Source organism: Drosophila subpulchrella, chromosome 2R (assembly GCF_014743375.2).
Source record: "Drosophila subpulchrella strain 33 F10 #4 breed RU33 chromosome 2R, RU_Dsub_v1.1 Primary Assembly, whole genome shotgun sequence".
Lineage (NCBI taxonomy): Eukaryota > Metazoa > Arthropoda > Insecta > Diptera > Drosophilidae > Drosophila > Drosophila subpulchrella.
This window is the reverse complement of record NC_050611.1, coordinates 16,029,116-16,048,340: the sequence shown is the minus strand read 5'-3', so window position 1 is coordinate 16,048,340 and position 19,225 is coordinate 16,029,116. Positions and strand designations below refer to the sequence as shown.

Below are 19,225 nucleotides of genomic sequence, written 5' to 3'. Positions count from 1 at the left end.
ATGCCTTATCTAATATGGCTCGTCTTTCTCGCTTTAAAGTACCAGACCGAAGCCTTTAATATTTCACCTCATGCAAATCGGGTGATAAACTTTCCAAAGCATCTAAAAACCCATTTAAACCAAACGCGAAGCTCCTATTTTGGATTCTCGCTTGTCATTCGTCCCACCAGGTGAGTTGTATAACATTCAGTCGGGATCTTTAATTAGTTAAATACAGTGTACCAACATTTTTTGATTCTTGCTTATGATTAATTCTTTGATTTGAACAACTTATGATATAATACAATATCATATTATCCCTGATCAATGCAGCATCTTTGTGGGCGCTCCTCGGGCCCAATCCACCGTGGATTCGCAGAGTGCGATCGACGAGACTGGGGCGATATTCAGGTGCCCCCTGGAAAACGGAGAATGCTTTCCGTACACCCTGGACCCCCTAGGAAATGTTGATGTGACCTACGACATCAGGTTCCTTCACTCGAAGCACAAGGACTACCAGTGGCTGGGCGCATCAATGGACGGAGGCCGTTGGGACACGGATAAGCTCCTCGTATGTGCCCCCCGATGCTACAACCCCCACGAGTTGAATGGCCGTATGCACGGAGTTTGCTACTGGGTGGAGGACACCAAGGACAAACAGCCAGCTCCAAAAAAAGTGTATACTATCTGGCCACTCAATATGGTAAAAAAGCAGTTGAACCGCGACAACAGTAGCTATTTCTACATGGGAGAAGTGGGACTCAGTGCCCATGTGACAGATAATAACGCCCGGTTCCTGATTGGTGCCCCAGGCATAGACAATTGGAAAGGAGGGGTGATCCTTCACCAGCGAAAGAGGAAATCCATCCGTCGCATAAAGCGAGATATAGATCCGGATGACTATGAACCACTTATTCTTGAATCCGGTTCTTGGGGAGCGCAGCACAATTCGTACTTTGGCTATGCCGTAAGCTCCGGATATTTCGGCAACCGATCCTCCCTCCTATATGTGGCCACTGCTCCCCAAGCGAACCACGGTTACGGAGAGGCCTATATCTTTGATATGTCAGAGAAAAACATGCGTAAGAAACATGTGTTCGAGGGAAAGCAGTTGGGCGAATACTTTGGCTACTCTGTCCTGGTGGAGGATCTCAATGACGACGGACTGGCCGACGTCGTCATATCGGCCCCTTTGCACGCTCGGGGGGATTCCTATGACGATGGTGCAATCTATGTTTTTATCAACAAAGAATCGGTGAGAAAATGCTTTTATAAATATTACTCAGTTTTTAATCCAGTATTGACAGTTCAACTTCGAGCGGAAGATTATTTGGTCACCAACTGGCAGTAGGAGCCGTTTCGGTACCACTCTTTCGCGACTGGGCGACATTAATCACGACGGATACAATGGTGAGTAATTGTGTATAGTTTTGCGGAATATATTAGAGATTATCGGTTGGGTTTTTCTCGCGTTATACTATATGATATAGCCCTCTAAGAAATATGTTATATTAGATGTTTTCTCTATGAATATACGGATGAGTAATTATATTTAGTCTGCGGAATATATTAGAGGCTATCGTATGGGTTTTTCTCGCGTAATGTATGTTATGGTTAGACTATAAGATATAACCCTCTAAGAAATATATTATAGATATAGATGTTTTCCCTTTGAACATACGGATGAGTGAACGGCACAAAGACTGTTAGTCATACTAAATGTGGAATAACATTAATGTTATTATCCTTTTTTAGACGTGGCAGTTGGAGCTCCCTTTGAAGGAAACGGAGTGGTTTTCATCTATCTGGGCAGCGAACAGGGTTTGCGGGATCAGCCGAGTCAGCGACTAGATGCCCCTTCCCAGCAACCTTCAGAGTACGGATCATACATGTTCGGGCACGGTCTCTCCCGGGGAACGGACATAGATGGGAATGGATTCAACGACCTGGCCATCGGAGCTCCCAATGCCGAGGTCTTGTATCTTTACCGGACCTATCCGGTGGTCAAAATACATGCCACAGTAAAGTCGGAATCGCGAGAGATAAAACCGGATCAGGATAAGGTTAAGATCTCCGCCTGCCACCGACTGACAACCACAGCCATGCCAAAGGAGGTGCAGCAGCAGGAGCTGGATATCCGTATAGCCATAGACAAGATGCTGGAGAGGGTTAAGTTCATAGAGAACCAGAGCAATGAGATGAGCTTCAAGGTGTTGGCAGGTCTGCAGGAGCAGTGCCGGGTCTTCGAGGTCAAGGTGCGGTACAGTGAAGAAAATCTATTTAAGCCCATCGATTTGGAAATCTTTTATGAACTTACGCAGAAGGTGCAATACTTGGAGGGTAAGTCTTAAGATCAGGGTGTAAAGAAATATATATAGCAATCCTAACTTCAAAAGAATTCTGTGAAACCTGTGCTGTTGTCGATCCATCGGAACCCAAATCTTACACGGAGATGATCAGCTTTATAACAGGTTGTGCCACTAATGTCTGTGTCCCTGATCTTCAGTTGAGAAGCAAGGATGTTGTGTAAGCTAATACCAGCTTGTATATTTTGTAAAATGGTCTTATGTCAAGTGTTTTTCCCTAGTCCTAGCTATACTTTGGGCACCACAGACACCCTTCGTCTGAGTTACGAAGTCATTAACCAAGGAGAGACTGCCTACCTGTCACAATTCAAAGTTAGCAGCTCCTTCCGCCTGCCCTTCGCTCAGGTTCCTGGAAACTGCAGGGTCAGGAACGAGGTAATGCTGTGTGATCTGAACGACGGACGACCCCTGGCCAATGGTGACAGCGATTCCCTCGCCATCACCTTTGATGTTAGCCAACTCAATGGAGATTTACTGACCATCGATGCTGCTGTTTTTAGCACGGGAGTCGACAAGAATTCCACTGACAACGGGGAGACCAACGAGATCATCTTAAGGGAGTTCACCGAGATCGATGCCAGTGGGTAAGATTATAGGAATAGTCACTAAAGATTTCTGAAATCTGATTGAAATTTCTTTAATATTTTCAGTGGTCCAGCAGACGGTCAGGTTGTTCTTAACAAATATCCCTACTCCGCGGAAATCATAAACAACTACGAGATCAAAAGCCATGGACCCAGTACTATACAAGAGCTAACACTAATATTTTTTATGCCCATCTCTTTTAATATGGGTGGAGTAGTTAAACCCCTCTTTAACATTTCCAGTTTAAAGATGCAGGCCTCATACGACACCCGATTGTTGCCCATTAAGCTCTACGATGTGAATAATACCCTGCTCAATGAGTACCCTTTGGAGGAATCTTCTCAGGACCATGAGAATAATGAGCTGACCACCACTTCCACGACCCGAAAGCGTAGGGATCTCGAAGGTCTGACCTTAGATCAAGACATCGAGATCAACGACAAGGATAATCTTCCGATAAATCGCACTCTTGAGCTCAACTGCCGGGATACCAACAAGACAATCTGCGTCCGGTCAGAGATGAACTTCCGATTTAGGCCAGAAAAACCTGTTAACGTGATCATAAGCTTTAAAGTGGATCTGAATTATGACCTCGATCCATTTGAGTACTTTGTCATTCTGACCGATCTTAAGTTGATCAAACAGAGAGATCCCGAATCGAGTTCGTTTGTGATTAAGCGAAAGATTCAACCAAATGTGATATACAAGAATCTGGATAATGGACTACCCATCTGGTACATAATTTTAGCCGTAATCGGTGGATTGCTACTGTTTGCATTGATAACCCATGGTCTTCGAAGGGTTCGTATTACGATGGTTTAAAAGGAATTTCCTTTCATATATATTTTATTTGCTTCTTAGCTTGGATTCTTTAAACGATTCAAGAGGGATGAACTAAAACGGTTGGCGGAGGAGAAGAACCTTATTAAGGAAGACTCACCACAAGATCAGGACTGTAAACCAGAGGAAATCGAATACGAATCTCATTCAGAAGACGTACAGAACGTCTGAAATTTGATAAAAGAACTACAAAGATTGATACATTTAATAGGAGTAATCAAGTAATCAACCTTAAAATGATCTCTTTCTTTCCATCTTTTAAAAAATCGCATTTAAAGAAACAACTTTAAGTCTGTGTATTTCGATTTAAGACTGCTTTCGAAATGTTTGTAGATTACTTCAAGAGTAAATAACGCTATCAACCTTAAAACAACTAAAAAGGTCCTAGTTCTGATCGTTTAATGAACAATACGAATTGGAAATAAAACTATATATAAGTTAAAAGATCTTAGTATATAACCTAAAACTTTATTTTATGTAATAAACTAATTGATAGATCAAAGAATTTCTTTAAATAACGGGGAAACTTTTTAAATTCTTTAACATCCGGCGCGCAATGACTTGGTGAACATATCGATAGAAATATTGTTCGGATAAAACATCGATATTTTAATCGATATACGATTGTTGAACATTTTAATTTTTGTTGTTTTACAAGTAGCGGGTAAAAAAGATATATTCTGTAAGCTAAAGAATACACTTACAAGATTATAAATTAATTTGTATTTAGAATTGGCCTGGAATTAGTAAACCCTTTTTAATAGCTAAAAATTACATGTTTTTTATTTAGTTTTCATTTCCAACAACCCTTATAGCCAGTGCCCACTGTGCTTCGCCGCGTCGCCATCCGATCAGCTGTTTTCTGTTGTGGGCAGTTGTTGTTGCATCTCGGTGAAAAATTACGCATAAATGAAAAAGTGAATTGGCAGCAGGAAAATGGACCAACCTGACGACCATTTCCGCTACATCCACAGCTCTTCGCTGCACGAACGTGTGCAAATCAAGGTGTAAGTGGAAAATGGCCGGAAAGCCTTGAAAAACTGGTGTATAAGCAGGACCTTTGTTTTTCCAGTGGGACGCTCGAGGGGAAGAAGCGCCAGCCTGACTATGAAAAACTATTGGAAGACCCCATTCTAAGGTTCTCTGGCCTGTACTCCGAGGAGCACCCCTCGTTCCAGGTGCGCCTGCAGGTGTTCAACCAGGGCAGACCCTACTGCCTCCCCGTGACGAGCTCCTACAAGGCATTCGGCAAGCGATGGAGCTGGAACGAGTGGGTCTCGCTGCCCCTGCAGTTCTCCGATCTGCCGCGCAGCGCCATGCTGGTGCTGACCATCCTGGACTGCTCGGGCGCCGGCCAGACCACCGTCATCGGAGGCACCTCCATTTCGGTGTTCGGCAAGGACGGCATGTTTCGCCAGGGAATGTACGATTTGCGGGTCTGGCTGGGAGTCGAGGGCGATGGCAGCTTCCCCAGTCGCACGCCAGGCAAGGGCAAGGAATCCTCTAAGTCGCAGATGCAGCGCCTCGGAAAGCTGGCCAAGAAGCATCGGAATGGCCAGGTGCAGAAGGTCGACTGGCTGGACAGGCTCACGTTCCGCGAAATCGAGGTGATCAACGAGCGCGAGAAGCGCATGTCCGACTACATGTTCCTCATGATCGAGTTCCCCGCCATCGTGGTGGATGACATGTACAATGTGGGTTCGCCAGGCACTAATCCCGGCCAGCTCTGATCGATATTTTTCATTATAGTATGCAGTGGTCTACTTCGAGCCAGAGGGCGATGTCAAATACAAACTGCCGGCCAAGCCCAAGTTGGTATCCGTGCCCGATTCCGAGATTCAAATGGTATGTAGGCCCAAAAAAGCAAAGGGATGGCATTAATCCCATATCATATTGCAGGAAAACCTCGTAGAAAGAAAGCACCATCGTTTGGCCCGTTCAGAGCGTTCGGGCATCTCGGATAGAGATGCCAAACCCACAGCAAGGTAAGGCAGTCCATTCCCAGATATATTAAACCCACTATATAATGGTTTCCCCACAGCATTCGAGATCAGCTTCACACCATAGTCTATAGATATCCACCAACCTATGTCCTGAGCAGCGAGGAGCAGGATCTGCTATGGAAGTTCCGCTTCTATCTATCCTCCCACAAAAAGGCTTTGACCAAGTTCCTCAAGTGCATCAATTGGAAGCTGGAGGACGAGGTTACTCAAGCTCTTTGGATGCTGGCCAACTGGGCACCCATGGACGTGGAGGATGCTTTGGAGCTATTGAGTCCCACCTTCACCCATCCGCAGGTGCGAAAGTATGCCGTCAGTCGACTGGCACAAGCTCCAGATGAGGATTTGCTGCTCTATCTGCTTCAGCTTGTGCAAGCTCTTAAGTACGAGGATCCCCGGCACATTGTCCACCTGCATAGCTGCATCTTTCCCGAGCGCGATGTGGTGCGTTCTATCCTGGATGACAATGGCTCACTGCTGGATCAGAGCAGCCTTTCCGATTTGAGTGCCACTAGCAGTGGCCTCCACGCCTCGGTAATTCCAGCTAATCAGCGAGCAGCAAGCGTTTTAGCCGCCATAAAGGGCGACAAGTCCGTGAGTCCCGGATCTGCAGGCAGTGGAGGTCAGTTATCGGTGGCATTGCCGAATCCCTCTGCCCCCGCCACTCCCGGCAGCAGTTCCCTGCCCTGCGACTCCAATTCCAATGCCCTCATGCTGGCCGAGGGCATCAGCTTTGGCAGCGTTCCAGCCAATCTCTGCACATTCCTTATCCAGCGCGCCTGCACCAACGCCACGTTGGCCAACTACTTCTATTGGTACTTATCCATCGAGGTGGAGGAGGTGGAGTCCGTGAGGAAGCAGGATGAGAAGGCCCACGACATGTACGCCATGGTGCTCAAGATGTTCCTGAAGGTGCTAGAGAATGGTAGGTGTGGGTTTGATGAGAGGAAGATGATTGCTCTAATTATTTAACTTTCTCTTCAGGAAACTTCAATCTTCGAGGCATCTTTTATAATCTCCGGAAGCAGCGCCGCTTCATTGACGAGCTGGTCAAGTTGGTGAAACTGGTGGCCAAGGAGCCGGGAAACCGCAATAAGAAAACGGAGAAATTCCAGAAGCTGCTGGCTGAGCAGGACATGTTCAAGGTGAACTTTACCAACTTTGAGCCCATACCGTTTCCCCTGGATCCAGAAATCTACATCACCAAAATTGTACCCATGCGGACTTCGCTGTTTAAAAGTGCTCTCATGCCGGCCAAGTATGCTTGCTAATTCTTTAGAAAATTGCTGAATTTCTAGTGAAACTTTCTTCCTTACCCTTATAGACTCACCTTTGTCACTTCAATTGCCCATCACGAGTACGCGGCCATTTTCAAGCATGGCGATGATCTGCGTCAGGATCAGCTCATCTTGCAGATGATCACCTTGATGGACAAGCTGCTGAGGCGGGAGAACCTTGATCTGAAGCTAACTCCCTACAAGGTGCTGGCCACTAGCTCCAAACATGGATTCCTGCAGTATGTTGACTCCTGCACGGTGGCGGAGGTCCTTGCTCGGGAGGGCAATATCCACAACTTCTTCCGGAAACACCATCCGTGCGATAATGGCCCATATGGCATTTCAGCGGAGGTGATGGACACTTACATTAAGAGCTGTGCAGGCTACTGTGTGATCACCTATTTGCTGGGTAAGACTAGGAGAAATTAACCTTATTTATTTGTAATTAACTTCAACTCTTCGATTTTCAGGTGTTGGTGACCGACATTTGGACAACCTGTTGCTGACCACTAATGGAAAGCTCTTCCACATCGATTTCGGCTACATTCTGGGACGCGATCCTAAGCCCATGCCGCCGCCCATGAAGCTAAGCAAGGAAATGGTGGAGGCCATGGGCGGGATTAGTTCGGAGCACCACCACGAGTTCCGCAAGCAGTGCTACACGGCCTATTTGCATTTGCGTCGGCATGCCAACGTAATGCTCAACTTATTTTCTCTGATGGTGGACGCCACTGTTCCGGATATCGCTCTGGAGCCCGACAAGGCGGTCAAGAAGGTTGAGGAGAACCTGCAGCTTGGTCTGACCGACGAAGAGGCTGTCCAGCATTTGCAGAGTCTCCTCGATGTGTCCATTACGGCCGTTATGCCGGCGCTGGTGGAGCAGATCCATCGATTCACCCAGTACTGGCGGAAGTAAATGGCTGGTCTAAAATGCTTTGATAAGAAATTGTAGGAGTAAAAAGTAATCATTAATTTGTATATTTCTGTTTGCCTGAGTTAAAGAACCTTAATGTTAAAACTTAAAAGTGTAAAATAGTTTAATATTACTACTATATATATTATGTTAGATCTGTGCTAACTTATGAAAAAGTATTGATTACTTTCGGCTCCTACAATTTTTAAAATATCCTTATTTTACTGCTTCCTTATATTAACCATATTTTTAAGTTTGCTTTAGTCTTAGGTGGCCTGTAGTTGCAAGTCTGTAATCAAGAATTTAAATGTATCCCTATCTGTTCTGTGTCGCAATTGTAATATAACCAAATATTTGAGGAAACATGCAGGTGCGTTCGAAGAAGCCCGTTTGGTTCCTGTTCAAGTTGATGGAGCTGCTGTTGAGCCTGGGATGCTGCTTCGTCCACTGGCGTTGTTTCAAGGAGGAAGGTGTTCCGCACATATTCCTGCTATGTGGAACCTATGGTGGTTCTGTGATCATCTGCATTGTGTCCCTGATTGGTGTCTTTTACGCGGAGCGGCCGACGATGAAGCACGAAGCTGTTTTTGGGGGCCTCTTGGGAGGTCTGCACATGTTTACGGTTTACGCCCACATGTACATGGCCACTTTGGAGGAGTTTCGCACTGAGAAGTGGCCTGATTTCTATATGTGCTGTCGGGATAATGCCATTTTAGCCCTCTATGCTGGGGCTATTTACCTGCTGCACTGCACCTTTGCCCTGGACTTGATGCTCTCCCATCAGAGAAGGAAGCATCCGCAGAGGAGCAAGCGACCACTCCAGCTGTACTTCATCAGCCGGGGGGCGGAGGCCTATCTCAGTCGGTTCTGGTGGTTCCAGCGCATTTCCGCCAAAATGTTGACCAGCGCCCAGCCATCGGAGCACTCTAGTCGAAGGCGACATGTTTCCTCCTCGTCCGAATCGGACTCGGAAGCAGATGAAAGGTCGGGAAATTTGAAGGAGAAGGAGGACAACTGATTCGGTACTTCGAATAAACATCCATAAGTTCCAATTAAACTTAAAAATGGTTTATTGAAATTTGGTTATAAAGAAAATACAGGTTTTTAAATATATCAAAATAACACTAATGTGTGTACTCGAAATATAAGGAACAAGAAGTAATATTTTATATCACAAAAATACTCTTGGTATTTGGTTGAAAGAGATTTTTATAGAAATTGAGGCTTATGATATTCACTATAAAATAAATCAAATTTTGTTTGTTTTAGCTTTTTTAACAATTGTTCCATTTTTTTCCATTATCTATTTTGAGATTTGTTCAATTTTTTTTTTTAATTTGTTTGAAAGATTTGTGTTTTAAAATAAAAATTTAAAGTTTTGGTAGGGGGCATCAATTGGGTATTGGAATATTTTTTTAAATTAGCTTGTAGGTTATTTTATCGGAGTAATCTTTAGGCAGAGATTTGAGATTATCTCTATAAGTTTTAATTTAACTTTGATGTTCCTAAATCGTGTCTGTAAATTAAAGTGTTCCTTTTCAAGCGAAATTTAAATTTAAATTTGGAAAGATTTCTACTAGAAATTTTCTAGTGCATTTTAAATTGTTCCTTAATAATAATTTCTTAACAATATAATTTTAGATCGATTTCAAATTCAAACTGTACATTCCTAGTTCAATCGGAAACCCCACATGCAACCCTGGTCGGCGAACAGCTGTTTTGCGGAATACAACCCTGTCTCTTTGAGCCCGCGTACTTTGACAGCTGTTCGTTTACAGTTATTTTGGTAGTTTCCAAGTTTATTTTACTCGCCGCATGTGATTTATATTCCATTTGCTCTAATTGTGACGATTCTGTGCATATTTACGTTAAAACTTAAAGGGAAAACTCCAACTTTATTCACGATGGAGCTGGCGAGCGGGGCGGTAAGTTCCGGGGGAGGGGGAGACGTACTGCGTCCACTTTTCCCCATTGTTCGGATGCATTCTGTCTGCAAACTTTTCTGATTTTCATAGTTCGATGCGTGGTGAAAACTTCTGCGGCAGCCGGGCTCTTGTGCTTTAGGTCTGTGTGCCTGTGGTTTTAGTTAGTGGCAGGTATTCGAACCTAAAACTTTTGCTAAAAGTTAGCCGGGGCCACTAAAGTTGCCGGCAGACGCACCACAGAAACAAAACACACACAGAGGCACACCCGCCGCCACATCCCTATAAACACTAAGTCCCAGGCGACCAACTAAGTTAGTCGTGCCATATCGCACAGTACAGTGGCACTTGGCACTTGTGAATCACATGGCAAAAGAAGAAAATCCGAGTTTTAGCCACAGTGGAGACTTTTTGTGTACCAAAAATCATTCATCTTATACTATCATGTTTAATCTATTAGAATTTAAATTATTAAGCCCCATTATAGATGATATTGATACAAATTTTGTCTTGAAGTACTCATTCTGTTATTAAAATAACATGTTGGGTCTAAAAGTATACGTTCATTATACTTAGGGACCTACTACTAGGAGATCTAGAAATGCAATAGGATTTATACAGAAACATAGTTTCTTAGCAAATTATATTATATTATGCAACTTAATTGCCATCAAAGGCGATAAACTTTTTTTACACTTGAGAACATTTTCTAGGAACGACATCTTAAGATTACGATACATATATGTATTGACTTCTTCCTCTTAAATATTTTTCAAATCCCTTAAAAATGATCTATAAGATGACAAGAGCAATAGTCTCGGCAATTTATGAATATATTAACTAGTTCATTATTATATAATAATTATTATTCACGTTTCAGTATCAAATGTGCATACTAACTAGAAACCCAATTACCTGATCAAATTTAAGTTAGGTTGGATAGGTTATATTGAAAAGAAAAATCTCTCACTTGACTTTCTTTTGAATGACAGGCGAAACCACTTGTCTTAATATTTGGTTTGAGTACCCAATTATTTTATGTTTAATAAAAGTTATATTATAGAACTACTAGTATTTGGAAATGAGGTCTAATACAACTATATTAATAATCTCAAATTTTCTCAAAAAATTTTAGAAGTATCCTATGACCTATAATCTAGGACACTTTGAATACCTAATGACTATGGCAGATTCTCGATACTGCGAAGTCATCGCTTGCAGTTTCCGCTTTCCTAATTTATTATTATGACAAATCCGATGTGGGCAAGTTTGAATAATAGTAGTTGGTCGTTAATTTGTAAATCAGACGCCTAAGTAAAACGCTCTTATCGGAGCACTATATCCACTATATCCCGCTCTTCCCGAAGAGAACCCGCTGCAGCTGCGGTGCGAGTGAGTGGGAGTGGGAGGGAGAGCTGGGTGAGTGAGTGAGCATGAGTCACCGCTGCTAACTGCACTCAACTTGGCCTTTGTTATTGTCTGTGGTTGTGGCTGCAAGCCAGCGAGTCCCAGCCCACTCCCCACTCCCCCACTACCCCCACTCCACTACAGTCCACTCCCCCTTTGTGGAACCAATCCCCCAGCCGTGGTCCTTCGAGCCAAATGCAGCACGTGTTCATTTTCGTGTGCAAAGTCACTTGGAATGCCAAGTCAAAGTTATGTGTGCGCCTTTTTTTTTTCTGCAGACTCTTTAGAGCTATGGACACATGTGTGGGTGTGGAAAAGCGTGTGCATCTGAAAGATACATTTTCTAGATCGCAGTATGTTTGGTTTAGTTGGCAGCTAAATTTCACTACGTGCAGTTTGCGGTGGGTGTTGGAGTCTAAGTCTCGGAATTCCAACTATGTTTCGCAATAACAACTTGGCCGGCTGTTGATAACGATAAAATCCGAGTTTCCGAGTTGATTGAGTGAATACGATTAATCGGTTTGATGATGATTAAATTATTAATGTGCATTATAAGATATATGGAGTGAGTTAGTTGTCTAAGGAAAGCTAATAAACGTATATAAGATGATTCACAATACTAAAGTAGCGGGTTGACTAAGCACAGGCATAGTACTTTTATAGTGCTTGAAATCGACTGATACTTTTGTATGATAGTTTTTCTTATAGTATAATAATGTATGTATGATCCTAACTTAAAAATCTATTCCCAAATCTTATGTTTGTATTAAACTATTTCCGTTTTCTTACCCCTAAAAAATAGTAATTCGAGTAGAAGCTCAACTGTATAACGGTTGCTACGAAGATGAGCTAGCACGTTCCATTAATTAGTAATCGCTTTGGGTTTTCCTCTCTTTCGTGCCGTCTTTCCCAATTCTTGGAACCCTATGCTAGTTTGGTTATAATTTCACAATCAACCCAATGGGTGCCACTGTAATTGAAGTCTTAACTCTGACTTCCTATGTGCAGTCGGTTTTAACTGGAACTTTTGGGTTGTCGAGTAGTTCTGTCTTCCCCATCGGCGAACTTAACTCCCGAAACGAAGGTTTCCCAGCGTAGCACTAAACCCCGTAAGCCCCCTCTTCGGTTTTAGCCCAAAAACGCCGTGTACGTGCCGCTAGTTCAGCTCCATAGATCGTCCGGTGGTAATCAGTTTACGCTGACGTAGTTCGGTTACCACTTTCCCCTCTAGTGCCCCCCGGAAACCCCTTTACCCACGCCCCTGACCCTGCAGATACAGCTGGGGTCAATGTAATAGAGTAGTGTCAATAAGACACCTTAGTAAAGAGGGAAAATTTTAAAAACTGACCATTTAAGTTATATGCTTTTTATTTTAGTCACACAAATCAGCATTTAATTGATATTGAACACCAAAAATTTGGAATATTGCTTAAAGATAAAATGTGTTTAATGAATAGTATATATTTTCTTTTAGACTTACTTTTCAGAACTAATATATATTTCTTTTAGAATCAGAAAGGTATAAAAGATTAGCTCAGTATAAGATTCAGTAAACTTAAAAACTTTACTATTTTAACTAATTATTTTTTAAAAGTTCTGAATCTGTGGTTATTCCAGTAAAGTATTATAGGTAATAATACATGATTCTGTTGCAGGTATACATGTAAATTTAGGTGCCCTATTATTTTGACCCCATCTGTGGATAAGTATGCACATTCATATTCAAATCCAAGTGCAAGTCGTGTAGCTACATGCGAAACTCTATGTAAACCGAAATGGTTTTCATTTATTTTTTTTTCAATTCTATTTTGCTGCTGTTCGTTTTTCATGAACCGATACTAACACGAGTGCTACTATTTCAGTTGGTTACTAAACATTTAGTGCCCCCCCTCCCGACTTCGCCCCCCTTTTGAAAAATCGAGAGAAGCGGGCTGACTAAGCGAACGAGCAACAAACGGCAGCGGATGAAATGTCGCGCCATATTAACCATATTGCTCAGTACCAGAAAAGGGGGCTTTGCGGTGGCTCAGTATGCTACTGCCCATGCCCCACTGTGTGGGGTTCTCTGCCCCCACGGCCCCTCCTGCCCACTGCCCCTTTCACCGTTCCTTCAGCCCGCATCTGTCGCCCGGCAGTTAGCTGCAGTTGCTCCATTTGTTTGTTTGTGTTGGCCAGCCAGCCAGCGTCCAAGTACAGTGAAGACTCCCAACAATAAAAAATAGTAATCCGAAAAATATATAAAAATTCGGGTCCATCTTAAATTAATTTATTTATTCATTTGTTATTCATTAATTCAAACTTTCTGGCTACAATTCTGACTACCATTCATATTGGTTCAAGACTTGGTTTATTTCTTTAATTTAAAATTAATGTTAAATGTTAAATTAATTTCTCGTCCCAAAACTATCGGGAATGTCCTGTATCTTTGATTCAGTTTCTTTGTCCTGTCATAGTGCACATGGACTGGTTAAATTGATAGCTTTATTCATGTGAAAGGAAAACAATTAGTCAAAATAATTAAATTTTGCCAATGCATCCAGCGCACTAAACAATTAAAGATATTGATATTAATATGAACCATTAAATCCTTTTATAAGATAATTGGCTAATTTGCCGAAAACAAGAGGAAAATGGTGGGGGGAGATTGGGAATTTCATTTGAGCTCTTAAGTTTCCAGAAAAAGTAAAAGTAGCACTTATGAATAATGTTTAGGTGTAGATTTCTTAAAAATGTTTATAGTTACAATGGTTTTGGTAAAAAATAGTTGGATATTAAAAATAAGAAAGTTGGAAGCTTAAGTTTTGTAATAAATCCTTACTCAAGGAAACCTATTTTGATAATAAAAAGTCAGAATAATATAAAATGAAATTTAGCAAACAAAAATAAAGTTAACTGGTTGAACTTATAGGGGTTCTACTGTTCGGGTTAGTTGTGTTTGAGTGTGGCGCTGTATTTTTGCTGTTGTTGTTGTTGTCCACAACGTGATAAAAACTTTAAACATTGAATTGTGATACTTCGTCACTTGGTTGTAAATTGAAATAAGACTACCTTCCTCTCGTACCCCCCAAGAATACCCCCATTTCCCACCGCACCCCACCCCTCTTACCCCGTTCAGCGAAATGCGAGGCGAAAGCAAAAACAAAATAGATGGGAAAAACCGAATAAAAAGAAAAATCTCTTGCAATTGTCAGCAAATTTTCTTCAAATGAGCGAGAACTTTGCAACAACAAGGGTTTCAAGGAGGGGGTAAAAAAAGGAGGACCGACTGAGACATTTGTTTAGTCGGGTTTTCAGTTTTGTAAGTTTTATGATTTAAATGCAAACACTCACATATACCAGCACTCATCATATTTTTTACGAGTGTATATAAACGTTTATGTGTGTGCATTCATTATTTATGTGAAGCTTTGCCCGATTCCATATATTCCACTCCTCGAATGCCCGATTCCACTTCCAATTTCAGTGCACTTTCTGACGCCTTCGGTTTGGCTCTCCAATCCTATCCTCTCCGTTTAAGTTTTTAGTTTTTCGGTCTTTCGGATTTTCGGTTTCTGCGGTTTTAGTATTTCCCCCGATTTCTCTGTTTGCTGTTTTTACCCCTTTGATTTTGCCTTTGATTTGTGAATATGCGCAAAATTTGTGCAAATTAAATAAATAATAAACGTGCCTGAACTTTTAATGGACTTTTTCAAAAAAGGCTCACAAATAACTTGAACAAAAGAAAGCCAAATGCGTCTCACATTTGGTAAATTCCACAAATAATTTACACTTTTATGGTGAGTTTAAAAACGATGTAGCTTATGCGAGTTAAAATAACATTTTATTAAGTATTTAATTTTAAGAGACAGTGAATAATGTATTTTGAAAGTTCTCAGGCCAAGCTCAGAATGATAAAATATTTTTTAATATAACCTTTTTAGGAATATTTATTTTAAACATTGATCACCAAACTAAACTAAACTATTTCCTAAGAAAATACAAAAAGGAATCGTTTTTGGTTTATAGTTATGTATAAGTTTGTTTTTTTTGAAAAAGACTGCCTAACTTTGGTTTAGTTTTAAAGTTTCAAAAGAAACCCCTTATTTGAAGAACTCAAAATCTATAAAATGATGAAAAGATGATTTTTATATAAACAAAAAAATGACTTAACTAGCTTATTATATCAGGGGTTTTTTTTAATAAATTTCTTCTTATAGGTAATATTTTGTTTTTCGATTTTTAGTTGAAATTTGGTCGAACCCTGCCATGTAAGGGCCGAAAACTATTATCAAATAGTCCAAGCACGAACTTAAAAATCAAAACGCTGCAGAATGGGCTTTTATGGTGGCTGAAATTACCGTTGGTCGAGTGCTAAGTTTATGGCTCTTGAGTCACAAACGTAATGTTAGCGCACTCTGCTTACCTTTGGCTCAATTATCTGATAAGGAAAGCAGCATATACATAGGGGACTGACTTGAGCGATATCCGCGGTTTGTTGACCTCCCCGCTGATAAAGATTGTTCCTTTTGTGTATCTTCTGCCTACTGGGTTTGCGAAAAACTTAACTTGCACGAAGATCATGGCTAGAAAGCTGGGCCAGAAGCGAACGCTTTATGGCTAAGAAGTCGCTACTATGTGGTATGACTATATGGTAATTAGGGGGCTAATAAGTAAAACCCGCACGTAGCCCAAATAAAAATGGTAACAGAATCGAATACGCGTTCCACGATTGGTGACAGACTCTCTGGGCTGCTTTTAGAGTTCCAAGGCCAGTGGATCTATCAGGTTAATTACCCGCCATTGTTAATCCTAGTACTCGTACACCCCGCGCCCTTTATCTCGTTCTTAGTTGTCGCCGTTCCCCGGTTTTTTAGCCACAAAACTTTTTTCTATGCCCATAATGAATTCAATTATTGTCACTCGAGTGCGTTAAGTATGCCGCAAAGGTATGTGCTATATGGTCTATCTGTATCTGCGAGATACATTCGTATGTTTCGTATGTTAATACGTGCCCAGCCACAAAATCTAACGCAGAACGGCAAGACAAATAAAAATAAAAAGTCAAATGCTTCTGCGTCACTTGAAATTAAAATGCTTGTGCAGAAATAACAACAAAATTACCAAAATAAATGGATATAAAGGCTCAAAACTAGTTTTTGAGCGCATTTCGGTCGCCGGGGAAACTGACAGCTTTGGGCCGAATTAAAATGCGAGGGCGGTTTTAAAAGATTAGTTAGGGTTTCCGGTAATGGTATTATCGGTATTCACTTTGTCATAAAACGAAAAATACATCAAAAATGCATGGGGACACTATAAATTCATTAAACAGATTTTAAAATAATTTTTAAACTTCATAAAATTATTTAAAAAAATTAAACAATTTTTGTGAGTCTAGACTATGTTATATTTATAATGAATTTGTAAAAAAATATTTTAATAAAACCAATTTCGGATATAAAATTTACAAAATAATAATCGATTAATTATTGTAAATAAGCAAACTTGTATTTTAAATTCCAGTCATAAATATAAAACGCTTTACTTTGAAATGGGCAATATTGTGAACTTTTCCGAAAGTAACAAAATTCATATGAGTCCCAAGATACCACTTAAAAATAAATTACTTTGAGATCAGCCACCTTGCAATCACTTTAAATTTATAATGCTTTTTGTGTGGAATTTATGAATGTACCTACAGCTAGATTTATTTATAATAAGTTAATTCTTCCCCACCTTCGGCTACGTGATTATATTGCCATTCGACACCGACTGTCCTAAAAAAAGAATATAAAAATCCAAAGAAAATATAAACATATATATTCTCCGATTTCGTCTGCGTCAGTTGAGACGCCATGTTAAAACCGTATTTCGCTGCCAATTTGAAATCTAATTTATTAATTTCGCCTAATGTCCGACTTTGCTTGGCTGCTCTCTCTTCGTTTGTTTATCGTCATTCGTTATTCTTTTGGGATGGGCCCCGCCCTAATCTTTACACAATACGCTGTTGCTTTTTTGTTTTTAACAATTGCTTAGTCTCTCTCACTCGCACTCTTACTTAGCCATCTCTTTCGCTCCCTCTGTGTTCTGGTTTTGAGCGTGTATATGTTGCTTTTATAAACATGTTTTCGCATTAATAATACATTTTTATTCGCTAATTTAAATGTTGTTTACATTTAACACGAAACCAGTTAGTGTCTGGGACATATCAGCAAATATATACAGAAACAGTCGCGGTGAAAAGAATAGAAAATGTTTAAATTTAAATGCTTAAATGTTTAAAATTCTAGTCGATAAATAAATAATATATTTTTAAAGATAAAAAAAGTGAAAATTTCACTCTAGTAAAAAAACTGTCAAACCAAATAAAAACCTTATTTTGGACATATTTTTGTGGGCATGGTCACTCTGAGCAAATTAATCTAACATGGTCAGACTAAAAAATACAAAAAAAATGTTGCTTGTAACAAGTTACAAAGAAATTAATATTTTTAGGAGAAACATAGTGACTTTGGATACATTTAGTTAACATTAAACTCTTGATACAAAAATTGACTTAACCACTACTAATATTATGTCCGCTGGCGTGTATATAGTACATATAAAAACACCCATACAGCAGCACTTCTGGGTGGAGCCTAAAACTTTGATAATTTACTTAGTCTGCGTCTGTTTTTGTGTGTGTGCCTCTTTCTTATTCGTTATTTATGCATTTGTTAAACTTAGACTTGGGAATCATTCGATGGCGATTAAAGAGTTATTCTTGGTCGTAGAATGCTCCCCATGGCCAAAATTCCCATGCTTTCCACTTCAGAAAAGTTATACCAACAATTGTTGAAGTTGATAAAGGGGAAAGGGGCTGTTTGAAGTGGCTGGGTCGCATTGTGGGTGATTAAACCACCCACAATCAACGCCCCAAACAGCGGGTTTAGCCCTTTCCCCCTCTCAGCAAATCCTTGTCAACGCATTAAATAAATGTTGTCGCACCCCGAAACAGCCTACTCATATTGTGTATCCTTTTCTGGCTAGCCCATGCAAAAATAATATTTTATGTGGCATTGGAACGGAATATTTGTGATAGAAATGTATAAATATAATTGTTTGATTTATGTTGCTATAATATTTGGATAAAAATAATATTTTTAAATATTATAAATTCTCAAAAATAACTTTTTAAGTTCCTTGAATTCAAATATTTTTTATTACAGTTTAAGAAATATTTTTAAAAGTAGCTTAAGTAGAAGTTTAAAATAGTGTGTACGTATTAGGAAGTATAAATATAACTTTTATTTATTTTTGTAAATACAATTTATTATTACTTATTGAAAATAAGGTCGCTAAAATGTGTTTACAACTCAATATGCCAACCAATTTAGAATTATATGAGTACTGAGTTCCGGATCCTTTGGGTTTCCTATCTGCGATAAGTTGAGTGGTATTATCTTGAAACTGGTATTTGCCTATGAGTGCTCCATAATTTTCATTAATTGAGGTCTTCTAACTTGCTCAAGTACTAGTCTCGGTTTCATTTCGGTTAGAAAAGGGTCTGTACTTAAGTTTACGACCGGACCCAGATAGGGCATTGAGTTTGGAAACCAAAAACGCCCGTCCCAGATCCAATTGACAATGGAGCGGAACTCGAATCCGTTCGGCAATTTGGGGCAACATTGAGGAACTGGGGAGGGGTGATTGAAACGCGACAATTTGTTGGTTCTCAAGTGCTTGAGCGCAACTTGAATAACAAGCAATGAGCAATCCGCAATCGAGGGGGATATATATGAACATATAGCAATAGCACACATTACACCAATCAATCCGAATCGGATCCAGCTGCCCTTTCCTCAGATTCGAGTAAACAAAAGCCATTAGCAAATGTGTAGCCGAAAGATGCACAACCGGCGACACTTGAGCTGGTGTAATCAAATCATAAATTCATATACACAAATGGAGATAGATACGG

The 19,225-nt window shown here is 40.5% G+C and overlaps 4 protein-coding genes across 5 annotated transcripts in view; all 4 read left to right on the top strand.

The window, feature by feature from the left end:
- LOC119550259 (integrin alpha-PS3) lies at nt 1-4,142 on the top strand. Its single transcript, XM_037858837.1, has 8 exons — nt 1-170; nt 313-1,234; nt 1,287-1,389; nt 1,735-2,319; nt 2,376-2,505; nt 2,567-2,929; nt 2,996-3,731; nt 3,792-4,142. The coding sequence occupies exons 1-8, from the start codon at nt 1-3 to the stop codon at nt 3,939-3,941; spliced, it is 3,159 nt and encodes a 1,052-aa protein (XP_037714765.1). The 3' UTR covers nt 3,942-4,142.
- Nucleotides 4,143-4,619: 477 nt separating this feature from the next.
- Nucleotides 4,620-8,323, top strand: LOC119551172 (phosphatidylinositol 3-kinase catalytic subunit type 3). Its single transcript, XM_037860370.1, has 8 exons — nt 4,620-4,777; nt 4,843-5,464; nt 5,520-5,615; nt 5,670-5,755; nt 5,812-6,695; nt 6,755-7,028; nt 7,095-7,456; nt 7,518-8,323. Exons 1-8 carry the CDS (start codon nt 4,707-4,709, stop codon nt 7,961-7,963), a joined length of 2,841 nt encoding a protein of 946 aa, XP_037716298.1. The 5' UTR covers nt 4,620-4,706; the 3' UTR covers nt 7,964-8,323.
- LOC119551173 lies at nt 8,291-9,017 on the top strand. The gene has a single exon (XM_037860371.1). The coding sequence runs from the start codon at nt 8,325-8,327 to the stop codon at nt 8,976-8,978; it is 654 nt and encodes a 217-aa protein (XP_037716299.1). The 5' UTR covers nt 8,291-8,324; the 3' UTR covers nt 8,979-9,017.
- Nucleotides 9,018-9,737: 720 nt separating this feature from the next.
- Nucleotides 9,738-19,225, top strand: part of LOC119550832 — a 41,675-nt gene continuing 32,187 nt past the window's right edge. The window contains exon 1 of one of the 2 annotated variants that reach the window (XM_037859780.1): nt 9,738-9,885. In XM_037859780.1, coding sequence (XP_037715708.1) covers nt 9,865-9,885 — 21 coding nt within the window. In that variant the 5' untranslated portion in view covers nt 9,738-9,864. Of the gene's footprint in view, nt 9,886-14,789; nt 15,066-19,225 lie in introns of those variants that run through there. The other variant, XM_037859783.1, reaches the window with a different exon arrangement.